Raw genomic sequence first — 22,886 nt, 5'->3', positions numbered from 1 at the left:
GGTGACTGTCGAGTTTTTATTTCTCCCTGTGTGTCTCTGGGATCGGGTGTGATTTCTCTTCAAGATCGAATATCCTGCCAAAATGTACTATGTGTGTTCACACATTAAGAATGAATATCTGGGAGAGGATCTAGATAGTGGGCCCCTGCATTTGGGGTTTTAACAGCAATACCCGCAAGAGGGATGAAAGATCAGAGAGCTAAAGATAACAGTCTCATAGACGCAAAGTTTGGACTTTATTATATTTGAACGGTTTTCTGTTACAACAGAAATCAAGCTGTACAGTAAGTAGTAAAATTAAATAACAGTAAACAAAACAATTTTTAATAAAGGCCCCAAAACTGTGAACCACTGCCACACAAACAAAGGCAGGATATTCATTCTTTACAAGTTTTGTAAACATAAAGTGAACCCTTCAACACTTTTGCATTCACAAGAATTTTTAAACAGAAAGTACGTTGAGGACAATTGGTTGAAGACAGTCCTGGTCTTTGGATGTTGTGTACGCACTAGATTGCTGACCCAGCCCGAAGCTCATGTGAGGATAAGTCACAGAATTGTTACAGCACTGATGGAGGCCATTCAGCCCATTGTCTGCGCTACCTCTCTGAATGAACAATGCACCTCCTGTCACTTCCCCTAACGTCGCCCTGTAACCGTGCACATTCTTCCTCTTTAGATGTGATGAATAGTCAGCAGTTCATGGTTTACATTAATATCTTAAGAGGTAATGTCTCGTTCTGGGAGGAGTATTGTTGTAAAGAGTAAGGTCCTTTGATTGGCTGGAGTTACGGTTTTTTTTGATTCAGAGCTGCTGAGGTGTCAAAAATTAAGAAGGGTTTTCAAATGCTTGAATTAGGAGCAATCAAATACAAGCAAAGCTCTCAGCTCAAATCTGTACCTTTCCTCATATTGCCACAGGAAAATCCAGTCTCAACACCCACCACCTTCCTTAGCCATCTGACTCTGATAGAAAGATGTAGAATATGAAATACGCAAATGAAGCAACGGACTTACAATTCTTTGTCTTTGCTGAGGGACCCTGGTCATCATTGACCATCACAAGCTGGGATTTCAACGCAAATCTTCACCCCCTGTATAAATTAAGACACAGTCCTTCATGTTCAAGGACAGCACAATCCAATGACAATCTTTAATAAACGAATCGTGTTGGTAAGAGCTGAACTGCACTTTATCTTCAACCCAACAGAGAACATTTAGTTCACTAAAGGTATAAAAGGGATGGAATAATAAGAGACTAAAAGTCTTCATCTTCATGTGACCCTTTTGGTGATAACCAAACACAGTTGAGCCACTTTGCTGAAACATTGAGTGTTAACAATCATTTGACCCTGGCTCACAGATGTTACCTCAAGAGTAAAAAGCTACAAGTCTTGTGAGTTTGTGTGTGTGGGGGTGGGTCTCCCCCAGGGGGTCTCATTCCTCTCCCCCCCCCCCCCCCCCCAACACACGGGGTAAAAAAGATTTTTCTGAATTCGCTATCTGATTTGTAGAAGCCTTTCATACTTTAAGGCCTCTGTTCGCCTTGTCCTTTCAAGAAAGACAAAGTGACCCAGCAACTTCATCCTTTCCTGTCAGGCATAACCTCGCAGTTCTTGGTGGCATCCTTGCATATCATTTTTGTATCTCCTCCAATGCCTCAATATAAGTTTTAAACATATGGCAAACTTGGCTAGGCATTCCAAGTGTTTTTGAATGAGATTGGCTGCACCACAAACTCTAAATCCGTACAGCGTGTTCCTCAACATTGGAATCCACGGGGCGAGGGACAGTAGGGAAATTACTGAAGTCACGGTTAGTCAAAAGCTGGGAAATGAGACTTCCGGTTGCGGCGATGCACTGCTAAGCCGCACGTTTCGGCAGCTCCCGTTCTAACGGACTTTTGGGCTCTTTTCGGGAGCCCCAACGGAATTTTTTTTTGGACCAAACCCAGTGTGGGGTGACGAAGGAAGGAGTCCCCCCCGGGTGTGTATGGAAAGGATCGGTGGTAGTGGCCAGATTGCGAAGGATCCTTTGGAGCAGCAGCAGAGAAGAGAAGGAAGAAGCAAGATGGCGACGGATGGAGCCCAGACGACATGGGGCCCGGACCAGCAGGAATTCCTCCGACGGTGTGTGGAGGAATTAAAGGAGGTGCTGGCGCCGATGTTATTGGCAATCGAAGGGCTAAAAGAAACACAAAAGGCCCAGGCGATAGAGCTCCGTGGGGTGAAGGCAAAGGCATCCGAAAACGAGGATGAGATTCTGGGCCTAGTGGTAAAAATGGAGACGCACGAGGCGCTACATAAGAGGTGTATCGAAAGGCTCAAAGTCCTGGAGAACAGCTCGAGGAGAAAGAATCTCCGGATTCTGGGTCTCTCCGAAGGAGTGGAGGGAGCTGACGTTGGGGCTTATGTGAGCACGATGCTCCATTTGCTAATGGGAGCTGAGGCCCCCTCGGGCCCCCTGGAGGTGGAAGGGGCTCACCGGGTCCTTGTGAGGAGACCAAAGGCTGGAGAACCACCAAGGGCCATAGTGGTGAGATTTCACCGCTTCACTGACAGAGAGGCTGTCTTGAGCTGGGCCAAGAAGGTACAGAGTAGCAGGTGGGAGAATGCGATGATACGAGTGTATCAGGATTGGAGCGCGGAGGTGGCGAGAAGGAGGGTGAGCTTTAATCGGGCCAAAGCGGTGCTTCACAAGAAGAAAATAAAGTTTGGGATGCTGCAGCCGGCGCGATTGTGGGTCACAAAAGCAAGGCAAACATTATTACTTTGAAACGTCGGATGAGGCATGGACCTTCATCCAAGAAGAGAAACTGGACCAGAACTGAGGGACTGATGCTGTGGGGGAGACGACGATCTCGATGTATAGAAATGTAAATTGGGGAATGGGAGGTTCACAGTATCGAGACGATAGACGGGGTTTTTTCTCTTCTTGACGGGGGGACACTGAGAAATGTGGGCGCCGATGGAAAAAGGGACTGAGGGGGGGATGGGGAAGCTGCGCCATGGGGGGGCGGGGCCGATCCAGGAAAGCGCGGGTTTCTTCCCACGCGAGGGAGATGATGGCGGGAAGATAGGCGGCAGGAGGATGAGAGTTCCACACACGGGGGGGTCAAGGAGAGAGCGGGGGAAGCCGGGGTCAGTTGGAGTCAGCTGACTTTTGGAAGCATCATGGGGGGAGTAACCATGCTAGATGTTTGGCCCCCCAATCCGGCTGATCACTTGGAATGTGAAAGGCCTAAATGGGCCGATTAAGAGGGCCCGAGTGTTCGCGCACTTAAAAGGACTAAAGCAGATGTGGTCATGCTTCAGGAGACACATCTGAAGGTGGTGGATCAGATTAGGTTAAGGAAAGGATGGGTGGGACAGGTGTTCCACTCAGGGTTGGACGCGAAAAATAGAGGGGTGGCGATATTAGTGGGGAAACGGGTGTCGTTCGAGGCTAGGAATATAGTGGTGGACAACGGGGGTAGAAATGTGATGGTGAGTGGTAGATTGCAGGGAAAGGAGGTTGTGCTGGTAAATGTGTATGCCCCGAACTGGGATGACGCGGGATTTATGAAGCGGATGCTGGGACGTATCCCGGACCTGGAGGTGGGAAGCCTGGTAATGGGGTGGGGGGGGGGGGATTTCAATACTGTCCTGGATCCAGGGTTAGATCGGTCTAGATCCAGGACCGGAAGAAGGCCGGCAGCGGCCAAGGTGCTTAGGGGGCTCATGGAGCAAATGGGGGGAGTGGATCCGTGGAGATTTGCTAGGCCGTTGGCCAAAGAGTTCTCCTTCTTCTCCCATGTCCATAAGGTATACTCCCGAATAGATTTCTTTGTTTTGAGCAGGGCACTGATTTCGAAGGTGGCAGGAACGGAGTATTCGGCCATAGCCGTTTCAGACCATGCCCCGCACTGGGTGGATCTGGAACTAGGAGAGGAGAGGGAACAGCGTCCACTCTGGCGACTGGATGTGGGACTATTGGCGGGTGAGGGGGTCTGTAGAAGGGTGCGGGGATGTATTGAGAGATACCTGGAGGCCAATGATGATGGTGAGATTCAGGTGGGAGTAGTATGGGAAGCGCTGAAGGCGGTGATTAGGGGAGAGTTGATCTCCATTAGGGCTTATAAGGAGAAAAAAGAGGGCAAAGAAAGGGAGAGATTAGTGGGGGAGATTTTGAGGGTGGATAAAAGATATGCGGAGGCCCCGGACGAAGGACTATATAGAGAGAGGCGAAGACTTCAGACAGAGTTTGACCTGCTGACCACAGGGAGGGCAGAGGCACAGTGGAGGAAGGCTCAGGGGATGAGATACGAATATGGGGAAAAGGCGAGCCGGCTGCTGGCCCACCAACTTCGCAAGAGGATAGCGGCAAGGGAAATTGGGGGAGTCAGGGATGAAACGGGAACTACGGAGCGGAGAGCAGGGAAGGTAAATGAGGTGTTTAAGACCTTTTATGAGAGGCTATATAGGTCCTCATCCCTGGAGGGAAAAGAGGGAATACAACAGTTTCTGGACCAACTAAGGTTCCCGAGGGTGGAGGAGCAGGAGGTGGCAGGTCTGGGGGCGCCAATTGAGGTGGATGAGGTGACTAAAGGGCTGGGGAACATGCAGGCAGGGAAGGCCCCGGGACCAGACGGGTTCCTGGTGGAATTTTACAGGAAATATGTGGACTTGTTGGCCCCGCTGTTGGCAAGAACCTTTAACGAGGCCAGAGAAGGGGGGACTCTACCCCCGACAATGTCGGAGGCGATGATATCACTAATCCTGAAGCGGGATAAAGATCCGCTGCAATGCGGGTCATATAGGCCTATCTCGCTCCTGAATGTAGACGCCAAGTTGCTGGCAAAAGTGCTGGCTACGAGGATCGAGGATTGTGTCCCGGGGATGGTGCATGAAGATCAGACAGGGTTTGTAAAGGGGAGACAACTGAATGTCAACGTGCGATGGCTGTTGGGGGTGATAATGATGCCCCCAGCGGAGGGGGAGGCAGAGATAGTGGTAGCGATGGATGCAGAGAAGGCATTCGATAGGGTAGAGTGGGAGTACCTATGGGATGTGTTGAGGAGGTTTGGGTTCGGGGAGGGGTTTGGCAGTTGGGTCAAACTCCTATATGGGGCCCCAGTGGCAAGTGTAGTCACAAATCGGCAAAGATCGGAGTATTTTCGGTTACATAGGGGAACAAGGCAGGGGTGCCCCCTGTCCCCATTACTGTTCGCGTTGGCAATTGAACCACTGACCATAGCGTTGAGAGACTCTAAGAAATGGAAGGGGGTGGTTAGAGGGGGAGAGGAACATCGAGTGTCACTCTACGCAGATGACCTACTGCTATATGTGGCGGATCCTGTAGAGGGGATGACAGAGGTTATGCAGATATTGAGGGAGTTTGGAGATTTTTCGGGATATAGGCTAAATATGGGGAAGAGTGAGCTTTTCGTAGTACACCCTGGGGATCAGGGAAAAGGGATTGACGCCCTGCCGTTAAGGAGAGTGGAAAGGAGCTTCCGATATTTGGGGATTCAGGTAGCCAAGAGCTGGGGAACTCTACACAAACTCAATCTGACACGGCTGGTGGAGCAGATGGAGGAGGATTTCAAGAGGTGGGATATGCTGCCGCTCTCACTGGCGGGCAGAGTGCAGGCGGTAAAAATGATGGTCCTCCCAAGGTTTCTTTTTGTGTTTCAATGTCTCCCCATTCTGATCACTAAGGCCTTTTTCAAGAAAATAGACAGGAGTGTTATGAGTTTCGTGTGGGCAGGGAAGACCCCGAGGGTAAGGAGCGGGTTCCTGCAACGCAGCAGGGACAGAGGGGGACTGGCGTTGCCGAGCCTGGACGACTACTACTGGGCCGCCAATGTGGCGATGGTTTGTAAGTGGATGAGGGAGGGAGAGGGGGCGGCGTGGAACAGGCTGGAGATGGCGTCCTATAAGGGAACGAGTCTAAAGGCGCCGGTGACGGCGCCGCTACCGCTTTCCCCGAAAAAGTATACCACGAACCCAGTGGTGGTGGCAACCTTAAGGATCTGGGGGCAATGGAGGCGACACAGGGGGGTGACGGGTGCCTCGGTGTGGTCCCCGATCAGGAATAACCATAGGTTTGTCCCAGGAAGGATGGACGGAGGGTTCCAGAGCTGGCATCGGGCAGGAATTAGGAGATTGAGAGACCTGTCTATTGATGGGGAGTTCGCGAGCCTGGGAGCGCTGGAGGAAAAGTATGAGTTGCCCCGGGGGAATATCTTCAGATATATGCAAGTGAGGGCGTTTACGAGGCAACAGGCGAGGGAATTTCCGCTGCTCCCGACACAGGGGATCCAGGATAGAGTGATTTCGGGGGTATGGGTCGGGGAGGGCAAAGTGTCCAAAATATATCAGGAGATGAGAGTCGAGGGGGAGGCGCTGGTAGAGGAGCTGAAGGGAAAATGGGAAGAAGAGCTGGGGGAGGAGATTGAGGAGGGGCTGTGGGCTGATGCCCTAAGTAGGGTAAATTCTTCTTCCTCGTGTGCCAGGCTTAGCCTGATACAATTCAAGGTTCTACACAGAGCACACATGACGGGAGCAAGGCTGAGCAGGTTCTTCGGAGTGGAGGACATGTGCGGGAGGTGCTTAGGAAGCCCGGCGAACCACACACACATGTTCTGGTCGTGTCCGGCACTGGATGAGTACTGGAGGGGAGTGGCAAGAGTGATTTCAAAGGTGGTGAAGGTCCGGGTCAAGCCAGGCTGGGGGTTAGCGATATTTGGGGTAGCGGAAGAGCCAGGAGTGCAGGAGGCGAAAGAGGCCGATATTCTGGCCTTTGCGTCCCTGGTAGCCCGGCGAAGTATCTTACTTATGTGGAAGGAAGCGAAACTCCCCCGGCGTGGAGGCCTGGATAAACGGCATGGCAGGGTTCATAAAACTGGAACGGATGAAGTTTGCGTTGAGATGATCGGCTCAGGGGTTCTCCAGGCGGTGGCAACCGTTCCGTGACTATCTCGCGGAACGTTCAGGGAAAATAGATCGTCAGCAGCAGCCCAGAGGGGGCGGGGGGGGGGGGGGGGGGGGGGGGAGCACTATTTTTTGTTACTTTGTTAGTTCACTATTTTATTTAAATAATGCTACTTATTAGTTATTGTGTTTTTTTAATGTTGATTTGTAAAGTGGAAAAATTGTGTTTTAAAACTTTAATAAAATATATTTTTTTAAAAAGCTGGGAAATGACAATAAGCATACTTGTGCTCGAATTGTACCGATTGTACAGAAATCTCATGAAGGTGATAAGAGATGATCTTCACCTGGCAGTGGCATCTAACTAAGGTTGGTATTAGAAGGTCTGCTCACTGTGCCTGTTCCACCTCTTTTCAGTCTCGCAACAGACAGCATTCCCATCACAAGCAAACCAATACATTTCACACACCCCGCCCCCCCCCCCCCCCCAAGTGTCACGATGTTCAGGGCAGGTCCCTCAGCTGATCGTCAAAGAGCGGGTGGAAAAAAAATTCAGACTCAACCTGGCTGCAGTTAAATGTTCCGAAGCGTTTTAGGTGGGTGTATTGCAATCAACCATTCTATGGTTGCTAGATAAATATTGGGTGTATGATAACACTTGACTGGGTCAGAACGTGGGATTTATGTGAAAAGGTTTGCCAAATAAAGTTAGGTGGTGCTGTGTCTATATCACATCTCAGTTAATAGCACAACGGAATGATGGATTTCTCCGTTTGTCAAAGGGGATTAAAATGCAGCATATCAAAGTAATAATACAATATTTACTGTACGAACCTGACTAAACTGCATTCCGTGGATGGAAGTCCCAGAGTCATGTGTCAAATCCCAACCGGCATCTCACAGCCTTCCTTCCTTCGAGCAAGACAAAGGCAGCCCCATAGTTTAGGATGTGGAGATTGAGAAGGAAATCGAGTCCTGTACTTGCTTCGCTGGCGGTGTCAGTCGCCCTGTGCTGATTTGATATATAGAAACTAAAGAGCGAATAAAGCTACATCCCCGTCACCAATATTGCTCAGTAACTGGACAACCACCATTCAATTTGGTCAATGTGGTTAATCATGAAAGCACCTAGCCTGATTTTTCTCACCTGCATTTTGTAAATCAGTTTTCAACCATTTTAAAAACAATCTCTAGATTATTTTAGTTCTAATGTACTGCCAGAACCATGTTTGCTTCATTGCAATCAAATGAAATAGCATGTCGCAATCATCAGAAATAGCATGTCAGAGCCGAAATAATGCTGCCACTATCTGATGACTTGGGCCATGCCAAAACCCCAATGCCCACACCAGCACCACAGGGGACATTGCTTTAATCTCACCCATGGACCCGCCTTCCTCCTCACCAGCTCTGCCTCAAGTTACGACCCATGCTCCATCAGCATTCCATATGTTGTGCCAACGAAATAAAGATCTCTCTTAAGAACCTCAATAGCTGTCTCCGCAACCACCATGGACTATTGGCCACAAAATATTCCAAGGAATAGTTTAAATTTTACTGAACTCGAGGAAAATGTAAAGAAAAAACTTAGCAAAAACTTGTGCTATCTGATTCTTTGCTGAGTATTTGACAACCAATAACCACAGCAGGACGGAGCAGTTAGTGCAGCAGCATTAACTTATAGCAGCATTTTCTATACCTTTCTTTAAAAAGGCAGAATCTAGCTATCAGATTTATGATTAACTTAATTCTCCCTTTCTGGCAACAATACAGCAACTTTGTGAGATTCATTTACTCAGACTCTGTCTCCTAGGTATTCCGTATATGATGAGTATAATGTATGACGATTGAGCAAGTGAGTTGATGAGGCAAGCGATCCAAAAACAAATACAGGCATTTGCATTGTCTTAGGGGGCATTTTATGTAAACTTGCACCTTCAGGAAATGCGTTATATACTCGCACTCGGTAAGTGGAAAGATTTGTGCAATCTCATGCTAAACCAGATCACTTTCCCTGCTTAAGAATGCAACACTACAAGGTGCGTACATCCAAAATGCTACTGGAGCCTTCAGTCACATCTCCGAGTGGGCGAGCTCCTTGAGGGGGCATTGTCATCACCATCAATGCCTCATCACTAGGCCAAGTAAAATCCTTGGCGTGGACCGCTTTTAGGTCCGTCTGAAAGCTGGACTTTTGAGTTATAAATGTGCCCGTGGCTATAGCATACAACGCATTATATGATACCCGCCATTGCAGAGAAATATGGACATTCAGCAGCTGTAGAGAGCCCCTGGTTTATATGGATGCACAAATGTTGTGTGTGTTGTGGGTCTAACATGTATGCACCTGACATACCCACTGCTTGTTCCTATACTAATGTGTGAGGCCACCAGTGTCTCTTGAGCAGATTGTGGGGAGGTCAATCTCTCTTTGTGAACTAATCTGAGGATATTAAAGAGTGCAGTGATAAAGCGTGGATTAGTAATGTGCTTGCTACGATGCAATTTGTGTCTCGGTACAAGTCATGATGGATCTTACAACGCAGAATGTACAGACCCTACGGAGGGGAAATTCCCCAGCTATAGTGTAACATTAAGATGAGTGAGGGAATATTTTCACACGTTACACCCAATAATAGCACCAAGTATTCCCATATCACATTCAAATGAATATATTATAAAGGAGCTTTGAGTGTCTACCAGCTGAAGTTGGTGTTTCTATTACAGTAAACCCCAGCTTCAAACTTTCCCATCAAGGCAAACCAACGCTAGTGAAAGTTCTTTGTTTATTACGGATCATCGTATCATTATCCCTTTTGGCAAGATTGAGAATCGATTTTGCATTAGAGTCTGGATTCAGATGTTTCATTTTACTTTCGACTTTGCAACAAGCAACGGCGAGGTAAAACTCACCACCTCGGCCTGAGGTTATGAATTTGCAGAAATAATTTTGTGAATTTACTTTCCTTAACAGGAACCTTCCTTCCCCCACCCCTTCCCACCCCACCACCCACCCCCTTATCTGTACCTAAACTAAACCTCTAAACCTCTGTGCCAATCTACTGGTCACAGATGCCTCCACCGTTTCAGTGTTACCCTACAGAATGATCAGCAGCAGGAATTCAATGCTGACTTGAGTTCAATGAACGGGTCTGATGGGTGCACCCGACACAACAGCGGGGTGTAGTGTCAATCTTCCATCGAGACCCATGCCTGCAGACAGAGGAACAGCTTCCCATCACCGACTATGTGGCAAAGCACAAATTTTCAAAAAGTCTTTGCGTTAAAAGCCTTAGGTGCCTTCATTCTTCAACGCCCGTACTCTTCTCCCGTTAATAGTTTTGGCTGGGACTAGCAAAATGAAACAAGTGCAGATAAACGTTGCTCCGCTGAAGAGTATCCATTTCCACATAATCGCGAAGACCTGATTTTATTCCAAAAATTGCACAGAAAATGAATTTCTTCAAACACTTCTTATAAGTAACCTGGCAAAGGAGATAATGGTGATGCTGTGGACCGCGAGGTAGGGGACTGATCAATGCTGGAGAAGCCAGCAGTCCCATCACCTCAGCAGTACAAATGTACTCAGCTGAAGACCAATGCAGTGGCACAAAGATCTCGGACAAAAGAAAAAAACTTTGCTTTAAACGCAAGGGCTGGCAGCTCAAGGGCGAGTGCAGTGCGACTGGCTCTTGGGACCCGGTCGCCTCCGAAGCCCGCTCGCAGCAGCTGCAATGCGAGTCCCGCGTCTCGTCTTGTAGCTCCGGAGGGACGGGCCCCAGGTACGAAGGAAGGAAGTCTGCTGTGCACTCGGTGTTTCTATGCCAGGGATTAGAAGACGTAGATTTTGTCTCTTTGCACATGATCCAGGTCTTCGTCTAGAGTCAGCAATATCTGCAGAAGGAAGTGAGGGGCACTTGTTAGGATTTGCAAAGGTAATACCGGGACAGAGTGGTTAGAACTTCCCAGGGTTGCCAACTGCAGTTAAATGTATCCCTGGAGGCTTCATCACTTGATTTTCCCCCGCACCTCAACCATTAGTCACATTGGCCAACACATCCTTGCGACGTTTTGTCTTCCTACACCAATTGGAAAACAACAAGACTCATCATTCAATTGGTTAATGCTCGTCATCCAAACTGCCTTTCCCCCCCCCCCCCCATTATCAATTCTTTTATATCTGGTAGAGAACTTTTCAAAGAGAATTAATTTTTTCATGGCCTGATAATTTTTCTCTAGGGTTGCACACAGCAGTGTGGGGAGATGATGGTGTTCGTGGTATTGTCACTGGGCTAGTAATCAGTGACCCAGCGGCAATGATGCTCTGGGGGTGGGGGCCCGGGTTCAAATCCCACCACAGCAGATGGTGAAATTTGAATTCAATAAAAATCTGGAATCGAGTGTCTAATGATGACCAAGAAAACCCATCTGGCTCAATAATTCTCTTACCCAGCCTGGCCTACAAGTGATTCCAGACCCACAACAATTCCTCTTAAAGGGCGGCACGGTAGCACAGTGTTCAATTCTGGTCGCCACACTACCAGAAGGATGTGGAGGCTTTAGAGAGGGTGCAGAAGAGATTTAACAGGATGTTGCCTGGTATGGAGGGCATTAGCTATGAGGAGAGGTTGAATAAACTCGGTTTGTTCTCACTGGAACGACGGAGGTTGAGGGGCGGGCTGATAGAGGTTTATGAGGGGCATAGACAGAGTGGATAGTCAGAGGCTTTTTCCCAGGGTAGAGGGGCCAATTACTAGGGGGCATAAGATGTACGAGGCAAGTTTTTTACGCAGAGGGTAGTGGGTGCCTGGAACTCGCTACCGGAGGAGGTGGTGGAAGCAGGGACGATAGTGACATTTAAGGGGCATCTTGACAAATACATGAATAGGATGGGAATAGAGGGATACGGACCCAGAAAGTGTAGAAGGTTTTAGTTTTGACGGGCAGCATGGTCGGCACAGGCTTGGAGGGCCGAAGGGCCTGTTCCTGTGCTATACGTTTCTTTGTTCCTAGTGGTTAGCACTGTTGCTTCACAGCTCCAGGGTCCCAGGTTCGATTCCCGGCTTGGGTCGCTGTCTGTGCGGAGTCTGCACCTTCTCCCCGTGTCTGCGTGGGTTTCCTCCGGGTGCTCCGGTTTCCTCCCACAGTCCAAAGATGGGCAGTTTAGGTGGATTGGCGACGCTAAATTGCCCTTAAGTGTCCAAAAAAGGTTAGGTGGGGTCACTGGGATAGTGTGGAGGTGTGGGCTTGGGTGGGGTGCCCTTTCCAGGGGCCGGTGCAGACTCGACGGCCCGAATGGCCTCTCTCTACCCTGTAAATTCGATGATCTATGATGGGAACTGTCCTCCAAAATGGCCGAGCAAGTCAACTCCGTTCCAAGGTAATTGGGGATGGGCAACAGTTGCTGGACTTGACAGCGAAGCCCACAACCCATTAAAGAATAAAGAAGCAGTGCACGGGGGATTGAGCTTCAATTCCTGAGGCTCTGCCCCAATCGTGGAGCGTTGGCAACCCCCCCAGCTACCAGGAAAGGCTGAACAGGGCGAACGCCTTTATCTAAAAAACGAGAAAACTGGGAGGTGAATTGATGGAGACATTTGAGAATATGAAAGGTTTTGATAGGCTGGCTGTGATGGAGACCAGAACCAGGGGCCATAAGCATAAGAAAAACACAAAAAAAACCAATCGTGAATTCAGGAGAAATCTCTTTACCCAGAGCGTGGTGAGAATGTGGAAATCGTTGCCATGGGGATTAGCTCGAGGCGAATAACAGATGTATTTAAGGGGAAGTTGGAAAAACACATGAAGGAGAAAGGAATAGATGTCATGCTGAGACAGCACGAATGGTGAGTCAAGGCTCTTGTGGAAGATAAATAATAGGATTGACCTAATGACCTAAAGGTCTATTTCTGAGCTGTCCATTCTGTGCCAGGAAAAAAGGAACCGACGGCAAATGATGGCTAGAATTGCCAATCGCAGACTCTGACAGGAATCGTGTTTAAACAAAGCACCGGTTAGAGAACGTGGGCGGGACTCTCCACTCCCGCGCCGGTTGGGAGAATCGCCTGGGCCGCCACAATTTCCGGGGACGCCGGTCCGACGCCCTCCCGCGATTCTCCCAAGCGGCGGGAACGGCCCGGTCGAGTTCCGCGGGCCGCAGGCCGGAGAATCGCCGGAGACACCGAAAATGGCGATTCTCCGGCACCCCCGCTATTCTCAGGCCCGGATGGTCCGAGCGGCCAGGCCAAAACGGCGGGTTCCCCCCCCCCGGCGCCGTCCACACCTGGTCGCTGCAGTCGTGGCCGGTGCGTGAACGCTGGGGGGGGGGGGGGGGGGGCGGCCTGTGGGGGGGGGGGCGAGGGGGGATCCTGCACCGGGGGGTACCTCAAATGTGGGGTGGCCCGCGATCGGTGCCCACCGATCGTCGGGCCGTCCTCTCTGAAGGAGGACCTCCTTCCTCCCGCGGCCCCGCAAGATCCGTCCGACATCTTCTTGCGGGGCGGACTTAGAGAGGACGGCAACCACGCATGCGCGGATGACGTCCATTATGCGGCGCCGCTTTTACGCGGGCGACAAGGCCTGGCGCCGGTAGATGACGCGGCCCCGATACTGGCCCATTGTCAGGGCCTGAATCGGTCGGGACCGGGGCCGTTTCGCGCCGTCGTGAACCTCAACGGCGTTCACGACGGCGCGGCCACTTCGGCGCGGGAGTGTAGAATCCCACCCCATGAGTTTGTGCTGGATCCCCACCTCTGATCTGCATTCTCTTTGAGTGAAGCTCTTAACAAGTAAATGGGCGCGGAGCCAATTTAGTTCACAATTCCAAACACATCACAGAAAAAAGAAAGGATCGGGCAACGTTACAAATGGTCAGCAGAATAACCCCTCCAATCCAACACTAATTAGCAATCTCCAACTTAGAGGAGGCAGGGTGCAAGGGTGGGAAATGAGAAATATCAGCCGGGTGAGGTCTTCTGGACTGGGGTAGGGTAGAAGCGTTTTACTGTGGAACCAGCGTCTCCTGCTTCAGATTGGCTGTTCCCCAATTATTTTCTCCTTTGTAATCGATGAGGGACCTCATTCACTCAAACTTTGCTTCTTGTATCTTCCTAGTTATAGAATTAGGATGTGCCGCATTAACCAAAGCCGCTTCGCGTGGCTATCCATACTGAGCAGCGATTAGAAAAGTAAAGCACTGGTTGGGAAACACTCAGAGACACTGGGGCAAAAAATAAAATGCTTGAAAAAAGATGGGTGAGAATCGACTGCGAAACAGGTTCCATCAAATGGGCGCTGAACTCAGCACAGTCCCGTGTATCCATTTCTGGCTGTCTCTGGGAAATTAGGCAATTGAACAATGGCGGGAATTTTCCGGCTCCCCTGTGGCATGTTTTCCGACGGCAGAGGGAGCTCGCCATTGGCCGCTGGCGGCATCTTATGGTTTTGCCGACGTTTACAGGTCTTTGCCTGGTTTGGCACCTCGCCACCGGGGAACCCACCGTGGGGTTAGGGGGGGGGGCGCGTCGATTTCAGCGGGACCGGAAGATGGGTAGGGCTGGATAATCCCACCCAATAACACGCGATTGGCTAGCTCCTTTTTCTTTGGTAAAAGTAAACCAATTGCAATTTCTGAATCTTTATTGAAAGTAGCAACGTTCCAATATTCAATTACTCCTGCATTTTTTCTACAGACTCTTCCTTCTATTTGCCCTCATCTTTGCCAGCTTGGCGAGATTTGGACTTGCGTTCCAGGACCTTCTTCCGATCCTTGTCCAGCTTTAGCCTGGTAATCACCACCTTGCTGGGGTGAATGCCAACATGAACTGTGGTACCATTGGCTTTTTCACGTTGTACACGTTCAATGTAGATTACACACTTCTTTCTGTACACTTGGACAACTTTACCAATTTGCTGGCCCTTGCAATGCCCTCTGACGACCTGAACCTCATCGGCCTTGCGTATGGGCATTGAGCGAACATTGTATTTCTGCCTCCGCTCCTTAGAGAGTGGAGAGGACATAATTTTCCTGCGGATGCGAGATGGAGCATTGAAGTGCCTCTTGCGGTTCTTCCTCCGGGAAGATGTCACATAGGGATTGAACTTCATATTGGCCCCCTGTTCTAGCTTCAATGGCCACCATTGAAAAGAGCGGATAGCTCCTTCAACGCAACTGCCCCTTTATTAAACAAGGTTTGACACCAGGCCTCACAAGGAACTACTCGCCATACAAGATATTAGAGGTGCTGGAAATCTGAAATAAAAAACATAAAATTCTGGAAATACTCAGCAGTCAGGCCACCATCAACGGAGAGAGGAGCAGAGTTAATGTTTCAAGTCAGTGATCTTTCATCAGATCAGTTTGGTCTAACATGTTAAATGTTCTTCTCTCTCCACAGATGCTGCCAGACCTGTTGAGTATTTTCTGTTTTGACTTAATAGAACATAGAAAAATACAGCACAGAACAGGCCCTTCGGCCCACGATGTTGTGCCGAACCTTTGTCCTAGATTAATCATAGATTATCATAGGAGACAGGTTTCAAGGGGTATCTGAAATGAGGAGACAGGGGTTAGTAAGGCGGAGGGCGTTACTCACCAGGAAAGAGCCAAACAGCGCTATTGAGGACAAAAAGTGCCAAATGTCATGATCATCAAAGAAGTCGAGCAGGATACATTCTCTGTTGTGCTCGCGGGACTCCGCTGGGGTTTTCTGTAAAACGGTGAGGGAAACAAATAATTATTCGGCGCGTTGAACCGTTTGGCACTGCAGATAGCTGGGGCCACTACAGATCGGGCAACGTTACATTACTGAGCCGATAGGTGACCTGCTAAATAATGATGTATCGAAACAGAAAATGCTGGAAACGCTCAGCATGTTAAGTAGCTTCTGCGGAGGCCGAGACGGAGGGTTAATACTTCAGGTCGAGGACCTTCAGATTCGGGTTCTGACAATGTACGTTACACAGAAGGATTCCGCAACATTGTCGAGTAACAAGCACACACTGAATCTCGACCTACTGGATTAACGGAGGATGTGCTTACCTGCCACGTGCTGAGACCCTGAAAGAAGAAAAAGAGAGCGAAACCCCAGACTACGGCTGTACAGATAATACAGATCAGGGGAATGGGTCTGATCTTTTCACCGCTTCGTAACTAGGGCAACAGAGAAAATAGCAGGCAGATATAAAATGTTCAGCAACTCAGCAAAACAACAGACAATTCAATTTATCTAACGCAACTCCCCTTGAAAAAAAATCTCTGCAACGTTGTTTACAGCCTCAACGTCCAACAAACACATTTGGTACTTGATTAACGGAGAGATAATTGCTAAGTGGAGGTCTTGTGGCTCAGTGGGTAGCTTCTGCCTCTGAGCCAGAAGCTAGGTGTTCAATTCCCACCCCAGCAATGGGCAGCCAAGGAAGGTGCGTTCATAATGCGGCCAAATAGGCTGAGTGTCAACCTGCAAAAGCTGCCAACATTCGCCAATGGCAGGCAGCAAGGACAGGAGAGATAGTTGGGATTGAATAGCATCGATACATTTAAGGGGAAGCTAGACCAACACATGAAGGAGAAAGGATAAGGACGAGGTGTTAGAACAAAGAACATACACTGCAGAAGGAGGCCATTCGGCCCATCGAGTCTGCACCGACCCACTTAAGCCCTCACTTCCACCCTATCCCCGTAACCAATAACCCCATCCTAACCTTCTTTTGGACACTAAGCATGGCCGATCCACCTAACCTTCACGTCTTTGGACTGTGGGAGGAAACCGGAGCATCCGGCGGAAACCCACGCAGACACGGGGAGTACGTGCAGACTCCGCACAGTCACCCAGCGAGGAATTGAACCTGGGACCCTGGTGGTGTGAAGCCACAGTGCTATCCACTTGTGCTACCGTGCTGCCCTTACCGTGCTCACCGTGTTGATGGGGTTAGTGGGAGGAGGGTCATGTGGAGCATGGACCAGATGTGCTGAAGGGCCTATCGCTGTGCTGTAGATACATTGTAATCGGTCATTCTCTTACCTTCATGATGATGTAAAAAGCAAAGTAGAGGAGCAAGTTGCAGATCCCTATTGCCAGCAGATAGGATGCAAAATCTTTAGGTCTTAGGATGAGTCCATATGCAGCTCTGAAAATTAAACGTAAGACGACTTAACACATGCGCAGGAGAGGTAATAAAACCAGGGACCGCGAGACCACACATTCAATAGCAAGTGGCACAGAGTCTCGTACAACTCCTCACACAATCACATTCCTGGTCCCATCATGAAAACAGGGGCACCATCTAGAGACCAGAGTTCAACTGTAAGCTACCCGTCACTATTGCCTTTCTGTGGGTGCCAACAGAACAGGACTGGCGTCGGCGTACAGGGGCACGCTTCCTTCACCAGGTTTTCACATTAGGTGCTGACTGTGGCTATCTGGGCTGGGAGTGAGGCGGTCCCACTCCGAGGCCGCACTCCAGAGACCCGAGCAGAAAATGTAAGCAGCAGGGCTGAGAGGGGGCTGCACTGCCGGAGGTGCCGTGTTTCGGACACTGAACCGAGGCCCCGTCAGCAGCCCCACAGCATTATTCCAGGGAAAAGAATTGAGGAAGCTTCTCCTGGTGTCCTCGCCAGCCTTAGCCCTCGAGCAACAAGATTAAAACAGATCATCTGATTCAGAATTTCTCAGTGTTTGTGGGGGCTGTATGTAAAAGTGGCTGCTGTGTTTCCTACGCAGAACCATCGAACAGGTAAGGCACAGAAAGAGGTCATTCAGCCCATGTGTCTGCGGCAGGCGAAAAAGAACATTAAAATAGCCGTCCATTCCAATCCCACCTTCCAGCACCTGGGGCGAAATTCTCCGGTATCGGCGCGATGTCCGCCGACTGGCGCCCAAAACGGCGCAAATCAGTCGGGCATCGCGCCGTCCCAAAGGTGCGGAATGCTCCGCATCTTGGGGGGCCGAGCCCCAACCTTAAGGGGCTAGGACCGCGCCGGACGAATTTCCGCCCCGCCAGCTGGCGGAAAAGGCCTTTGGTGCCCCGCCAGCTGGCGCGGAAATGACATCTCCGGGCAGCGCATGCGCGGGAGCGTTAGCGGCCGCTGACGGCATTCCCGCGCATGCGCTGTGGAGGGAGTCTCTTCCGCCTCCGCCATGGTGGAGACCGTGGCGAAGGCGGAAGGAAAAGAGTGCCCCCACGGCACAGGCCCGCCCACGGATCGGTGGGCCCCGATCGCGGGCCAGGCCACCGTGGGGGCACCACCCGGGGCCAGATTGCCTCGCGCCCCCCCCCAGGACCCCGGAGCCCGCCCGCGCCGCCTTGTCCCGCCGGTAAGGTAGGTGGTTTAATCTACGCCGGCGGGACAGGCATTTTAGCGGCGGGACTTCGGCCCATCCGGGCCACCAACCGGCGCGGCGGGGTGGTCGGAGAATCTCGCCCCAGGTCTGTAGCCCTTGCAGAGGTTCGGGTGCAGATCCAAGTGCTTTTTGAATGAGTTGAGAGTTTCTGCCTCAACCAGCAACCTGGGTGAAGAATTCCATATGCCCACCACCAGCGACTACACTTCAAAAGAATGTATTTTAGCTGTGAAAAGCACATCCAGAGGTTGTGAAAGCACTTTATAAAATCAATTCTTTCTTTTCTCTCTGAATGCAATCTCCGCCCTTCAATCAACCTGTCCACAAATCGCCCTTCAGACAGTCCAAAGATGTGCAGGTTGGGTGGATTGGCCGCAGTAAAATGCCCCTTAGAGTTGAGCGGTATGCAGGTTAAGTGTGGTTATGGGGTTGCAGAGATAGCGTGGGAAGCTGGTTAGGGTGCTCTTTCAGAGGGTCGGTGCAGACTTGATGGGCCAAGTGGCTTCCTCCTGCACTGTTATCATTCTACGAACACAGGGGCAGGTGAGTTGCTCTCGAAGCCTCTGCGTGAATGGCTTACTAAGCAGCTGCAAGATAGGATCGCACTTCCTTTCCGCACCTCCTCATCATGGTCAGTTTGAAATGCTAAAAAATCAACTTTTAGAAAACCTCAGATCCTACCAACGAGAGATTAAAACGATTCCCCAGATTTAAGCGAGGCACCTGTGCATGCAAACTCTACCAGTTTGCCAATAGCGCAGTAATCACCACAATGTGACACGGTGCTTAGCACTGTTGCCTCGCAGCACCAGGAATCCGGGTTCAATTCCGGCCTCGGGTGACTGTGCGGAGTCTGCACGTTCTCCCTGTGGCTGCGCGGGTTTCCTCCGGGTGCTCCGGTTTCCTCCCACAGTCCAAGGATGTGCAGGTTAGGTGCGCTCCAGGGAAACAGAGTGGGCCTAGGCAGGGCGCTCTTTCGGAGGGTCGGGGCAGACTCAATGGGCCGAATGGCCTCCTTCTGCACTGTAGGGATCCTGTGGAAACATCACAGAAAGAATCCAACATCTGTAAATTGAGCAGCTGGATAAGACTAAAGGTAGATTGAGTTTGATATTCCACCAGCGTTTATCACAGGCATATTTGGAAAACAGTACGGACTCCATTTTAGGATTTAGCGCTCCGAGCAATGACCTTCGAGCAATGGGTCAGTACAGCACGATTTAAGACATCAATATCAGTTAACATGGTTCATCGGTCCAACAATTTCATTCATTCATTTGATTTGTGTGAGCTTGATGTCAGCCACATCACAACAGTGATGAACTTTGAAAAGAAGTAAAGCGCTTTGCAGTTTTGGAAGGCAGTGTTTAAATGTGATGTATTTACTTCTTTTTTGGCACTGAACTACAATAGTTTTGTGTTTACCACATCTTCCCGGGCAGCACCATCCGAGTTAGCACAATGTCAAACTGGATTCTTCCTTACAAAACCCAAAAGATGACACTGAAACAGTTACCAAGTGTAAAAGAAAAATTTAATTAATATTACCCCAAAAAATCCTGACTCAGTTTGATGCCCAGAGCCTCAGTGAAAATATTAAGGTAATCTTTGACATTACTGGGACTGAATTAAATGTGGGTGACTGGAGACGTGTCCACTGGTTGGAGAACCAGAGAGACAGGAACGCTCCAAGATGAGTTTAAGTGCCAGCGTTGGAGTTGGGACCAAGGGGCAGAAATCATGTCTCTCTGGAGCTGCCATCCTCTCCAGTTCCAGCGGTGTTGCCAGGAGTCGTGGCCGCTGTCGGAAATCCTCTATGAATTTCACCAGGGATTGTCACTGGATCCCTGGACGCAGGTGAGTGAGGGAGGAATGGGAGTCATGGGGAGATGTTCACCAGAGGGCAAAGGACAGGGATTTGGAGGAAAGGCCAGAGTGGCGGCTTTCACTGCCAACGCTTCCCGGTGCTGGGTCCCTCGATGGGCACCGAGTGCCTGTGAACCCCCCCGCCCCCCACCCTCACACCACCCCCATGCCAGGGTTTTCTAGGCAGCATGGGAGAACCATGCATCCCTCAGTTAATCCCTGAACCACCATTAAATTCCAGGTCCAGAGATAATTGGTGGCAAGTGGCTCATTAATGAGCCACATTGACAGCCCTCTCTGAGCGGAAAGGTGCATGCTTTAGCCCCACTTCCTCCTCCAACTTAATCGTGGGAGATTTCCCGGCTGCCATTTGACTTGCAGCTTCCCATATGTTTTAGTGGGCCAGGCTGCCATGTTTACCACCGCGGTGGTAAATTCGGCCGAGAGCATTCACAGCACAGAAACAGGCCATTCAGCACAAAAGGTCCATGCTAGTGTTTCATCTCCACATGCGCCTCCTCCTAACCTTCCTCATCTAACCCCATCAACATATCCTCTATTCCTTTCTCCTTCATGTGTTTCTCTAACTACACCCCCCAAAAAATATATTTCTGCCAATCACCTCAACTGTGCCCTTGCAGTAGAGAGTTCCACATTTTACTCACTCTCTGAGTAAAGACGTTTCTCCTACATTCCCTATTGGATTTATTAGTGAGTATCTCACATTGATCATTCCTAGTTCTGGGCTCCCTCGGAACCTTCTCCATATCTACCTTTCAAACCCTTTGATAATTTTAAGTCTCTATCAACGTCACCCCCTCAATCTTCGCCTCGCTACAGAAAGGAGCCCAAACCTGATCAATCTTTCTTGACTGATGTAAGGTGAATATTTCCAAACCCAGTAGAATATATGTAGACATTCCATGATAATAATGTGCAAGATGGAGAGGCACAACAGTTGAATACTTACAGTGACCAGTTCACAATATTCCCCATGATAAGTAATACCATCCGATCCTGAGAACAAGAGATGAAAACGTGAGGTGAAGATCGAGAATCAGAGTTGTTATGGCTGGCATAGTTCACAACGCGCAAGATCTGCCTGTTGTCGGGAACTATGGTTTCGCATCATCGGTTTTATTTTCCCGATGCCTCTGAGGCACCGCTCTCACATTTTACATTGTCCTTGGATTGCAAGGATGACTATGGATGGAATCGTCCCAGTCCCGTGGTGGTGGGTTTGAAGGCGGGAGCTTGGAGCAAACTTGCATATTATGGCGTTGAGTTGGTGGGCCAGCATTTTCCCGGCTCTGGCCAATTTTGCCGGCGGCGGGTGATCAATGTCAGCGGCTACCCACCTGGCAGTGGATTCAGGGTCTACTGAGGAGGAATGAGGAAAATTCCACTGGGGTCTTCCTGGCATTGGAATGGACTCCTCCTAAGGGGAGGCGATAGCACAGAGGTTTTGTCACTGGACTAGTAATTCAGCAACCCAGGGTAATGTTGTGGGTTCGAATCCCACTATGACAGATGGTGAAATAATTCGGCACAGAGGCTAGCACTGTTGCTTCACAGCGCCAGGGTCCCAGGTTTGATTCCCGGCTTGGGTCACTGTCTAGTGCCGTGTCTGCACGTTCTCCCAGTATCTGCGTGGGTTTCCTCCGGATGCTCCGGTTTCCTCCCACAAGTCCCGAAAGACGTGCTTGTTAGGTGAATTGGACATTCTGAATTCTCCCTCCGTGTACCCGAACAGGCGCCGGAATGTGGGGACTAGGGACTTTTCACAGTCACTTCATTGCAGTGGTAAGCCTACTTGTGATAATAATAAAGATGATTATTATTAATTTGAATCCATTAAAAAAAAACTTGGAATTCACTGTCATGAAAACCCATCTGGTTCACTCATCCCCTTTAGGGAAGGAAATCTGCCCTCCTTACCTGGTCTGGCTACAGGCGACTTCAGAACCACAGCAATGCGTTTAACTCCGAAACACCCTCTGAAATGGCCTAGCAAGCCGCTCAGTTCAATGATAATTAGGGATGGGCTATAAATGCTGGCCCAGCCAACAACACCCACATGCCCTGAATAAATAAAAAGTGTGACAAGCTAGGCAGCAACATAGAGGAGGCATGGAGCAGTCACCAGAGCTAAAGGCGCCACACCCTGATGGGGGGGGGGGGGGGGGGGGGCGCGGGGGGGGGGGGGGGGGGGGGCACAAGCACCTGAGGAAAACAAATCCTCTGGATGGGGTTTCCCTCCTATTCAGACGGATGGCCCTACTGGCTTTGGGCCTCTTTCTTCATTTCCAAGGGGCCTCTACTTTCCACCTAAGCCATGCAGACTTCTCGGAGGGGGCTGCTGACCTCCCACAATTGGGGGGTCCGCGACCTGGACCTGCAGCCTCAGCAACCCGCCCACTGACTGTCTTAAATTGGGACCCACAGAAAGAGGAGACCTCAATCTCTGGCAGTGCCCACATCTCCACGGATTTACAGCTCCCTGCAGATCATTCAACAGTGGAGACAGCAGGCGAACCCTGTGTGTGCAAAAGCACTTTTAATGTTTTGTATATTGTACCCAAAGAGTTTTGTTAAAACTTGGCCAGTCAGGGACAGCTAGTGTGCACCAATCCTATTCCCTAAGGGTGACACTGAATATCAGCAACAGTCAGACGTCAGGATGGTCAGAGACTTCCAAAGTGACTGCTATTCGAACGGTGAGAGTCCTGTTGGCTGACATATCTTTGAAATGCAATAGCACAGC

General features: G+C 49.9%; 2 protein-coding genes across 3 annotated transcripts in view; both read right to left on the bottom strand.

The window, feature by feature from the left end:
* Positions 1-9,686: 9,686 nt before the first annotated feature.
* The window catches only part of sidt2 (SID1 transmembrane family, member 2), a 103,682-nt gene continuing 90,482 nt past the window's right edge, over positions 9,687-22,886 (bottom strand). For both annotated transcript variants that reach the window (XM_072486542.1, XM_072486543.1), the window contains 5 exons: positions 21,093-21,139; positions 16,937-17,042; positions 15,955-16,065; positions 15,509-15,622; positions 9,687-10,808 (listed from right to left, as the gene is read on the bottom strand). In XM_072486542.1, the coding sequence (XP_072342643.1) occupies positions 10,746-10,808; positions 15,509-15,622; positions 15,955-16,065; positions 16,937-17,042; positions 21,093-21,139 (441 nt within the window). In that variant the 3' untranslated portion in view covers positions 9,687-10,745. The remainder of the gene's footprint in view (positions 10,809-15,508; positions 15,623-15,954; positions 16,066-16,936; positions 17,043-21,092; positions 21,140-22,886) is intronic.
* On the bottom strand, positions 14,531-15,078 carry LOC140398191 (large ribosomal subunit protein uL24-like). Its single transcript, XM_072486547.1, has one exon. The coding sequence runs from the start codon at positions 15,018-15,020 to the stop codon at positions 14,616-14,618; it is 405 nt and encodes a 134-aa protein (XP_072342648.1). The 5' UTR covers positions 15,021-15,078; the 3' UTR covers positions 14,531-14,615.

The sequence above is a fragment of the Scyliorhinus torazame genome, chromosome 21 (assembly GCF_047496885.1).
Source record: "Scyliorhinus torazame isolate Kashiwa2021f chromosome 21, sScyTor2.1, whole genome shotgun sequence".
NCBI classification, from domain to species: domain Eukaryota; kingdom Metazoa; phylum Chordata; class Chondrichthyes; order Carcharhiniformes; family Scyliorhinidae; genus Scyliorhinus; species Scyliorhinus torazame.
This window is presented reverse-complemented; position numbering and strand designations above follow the sequence as displayed.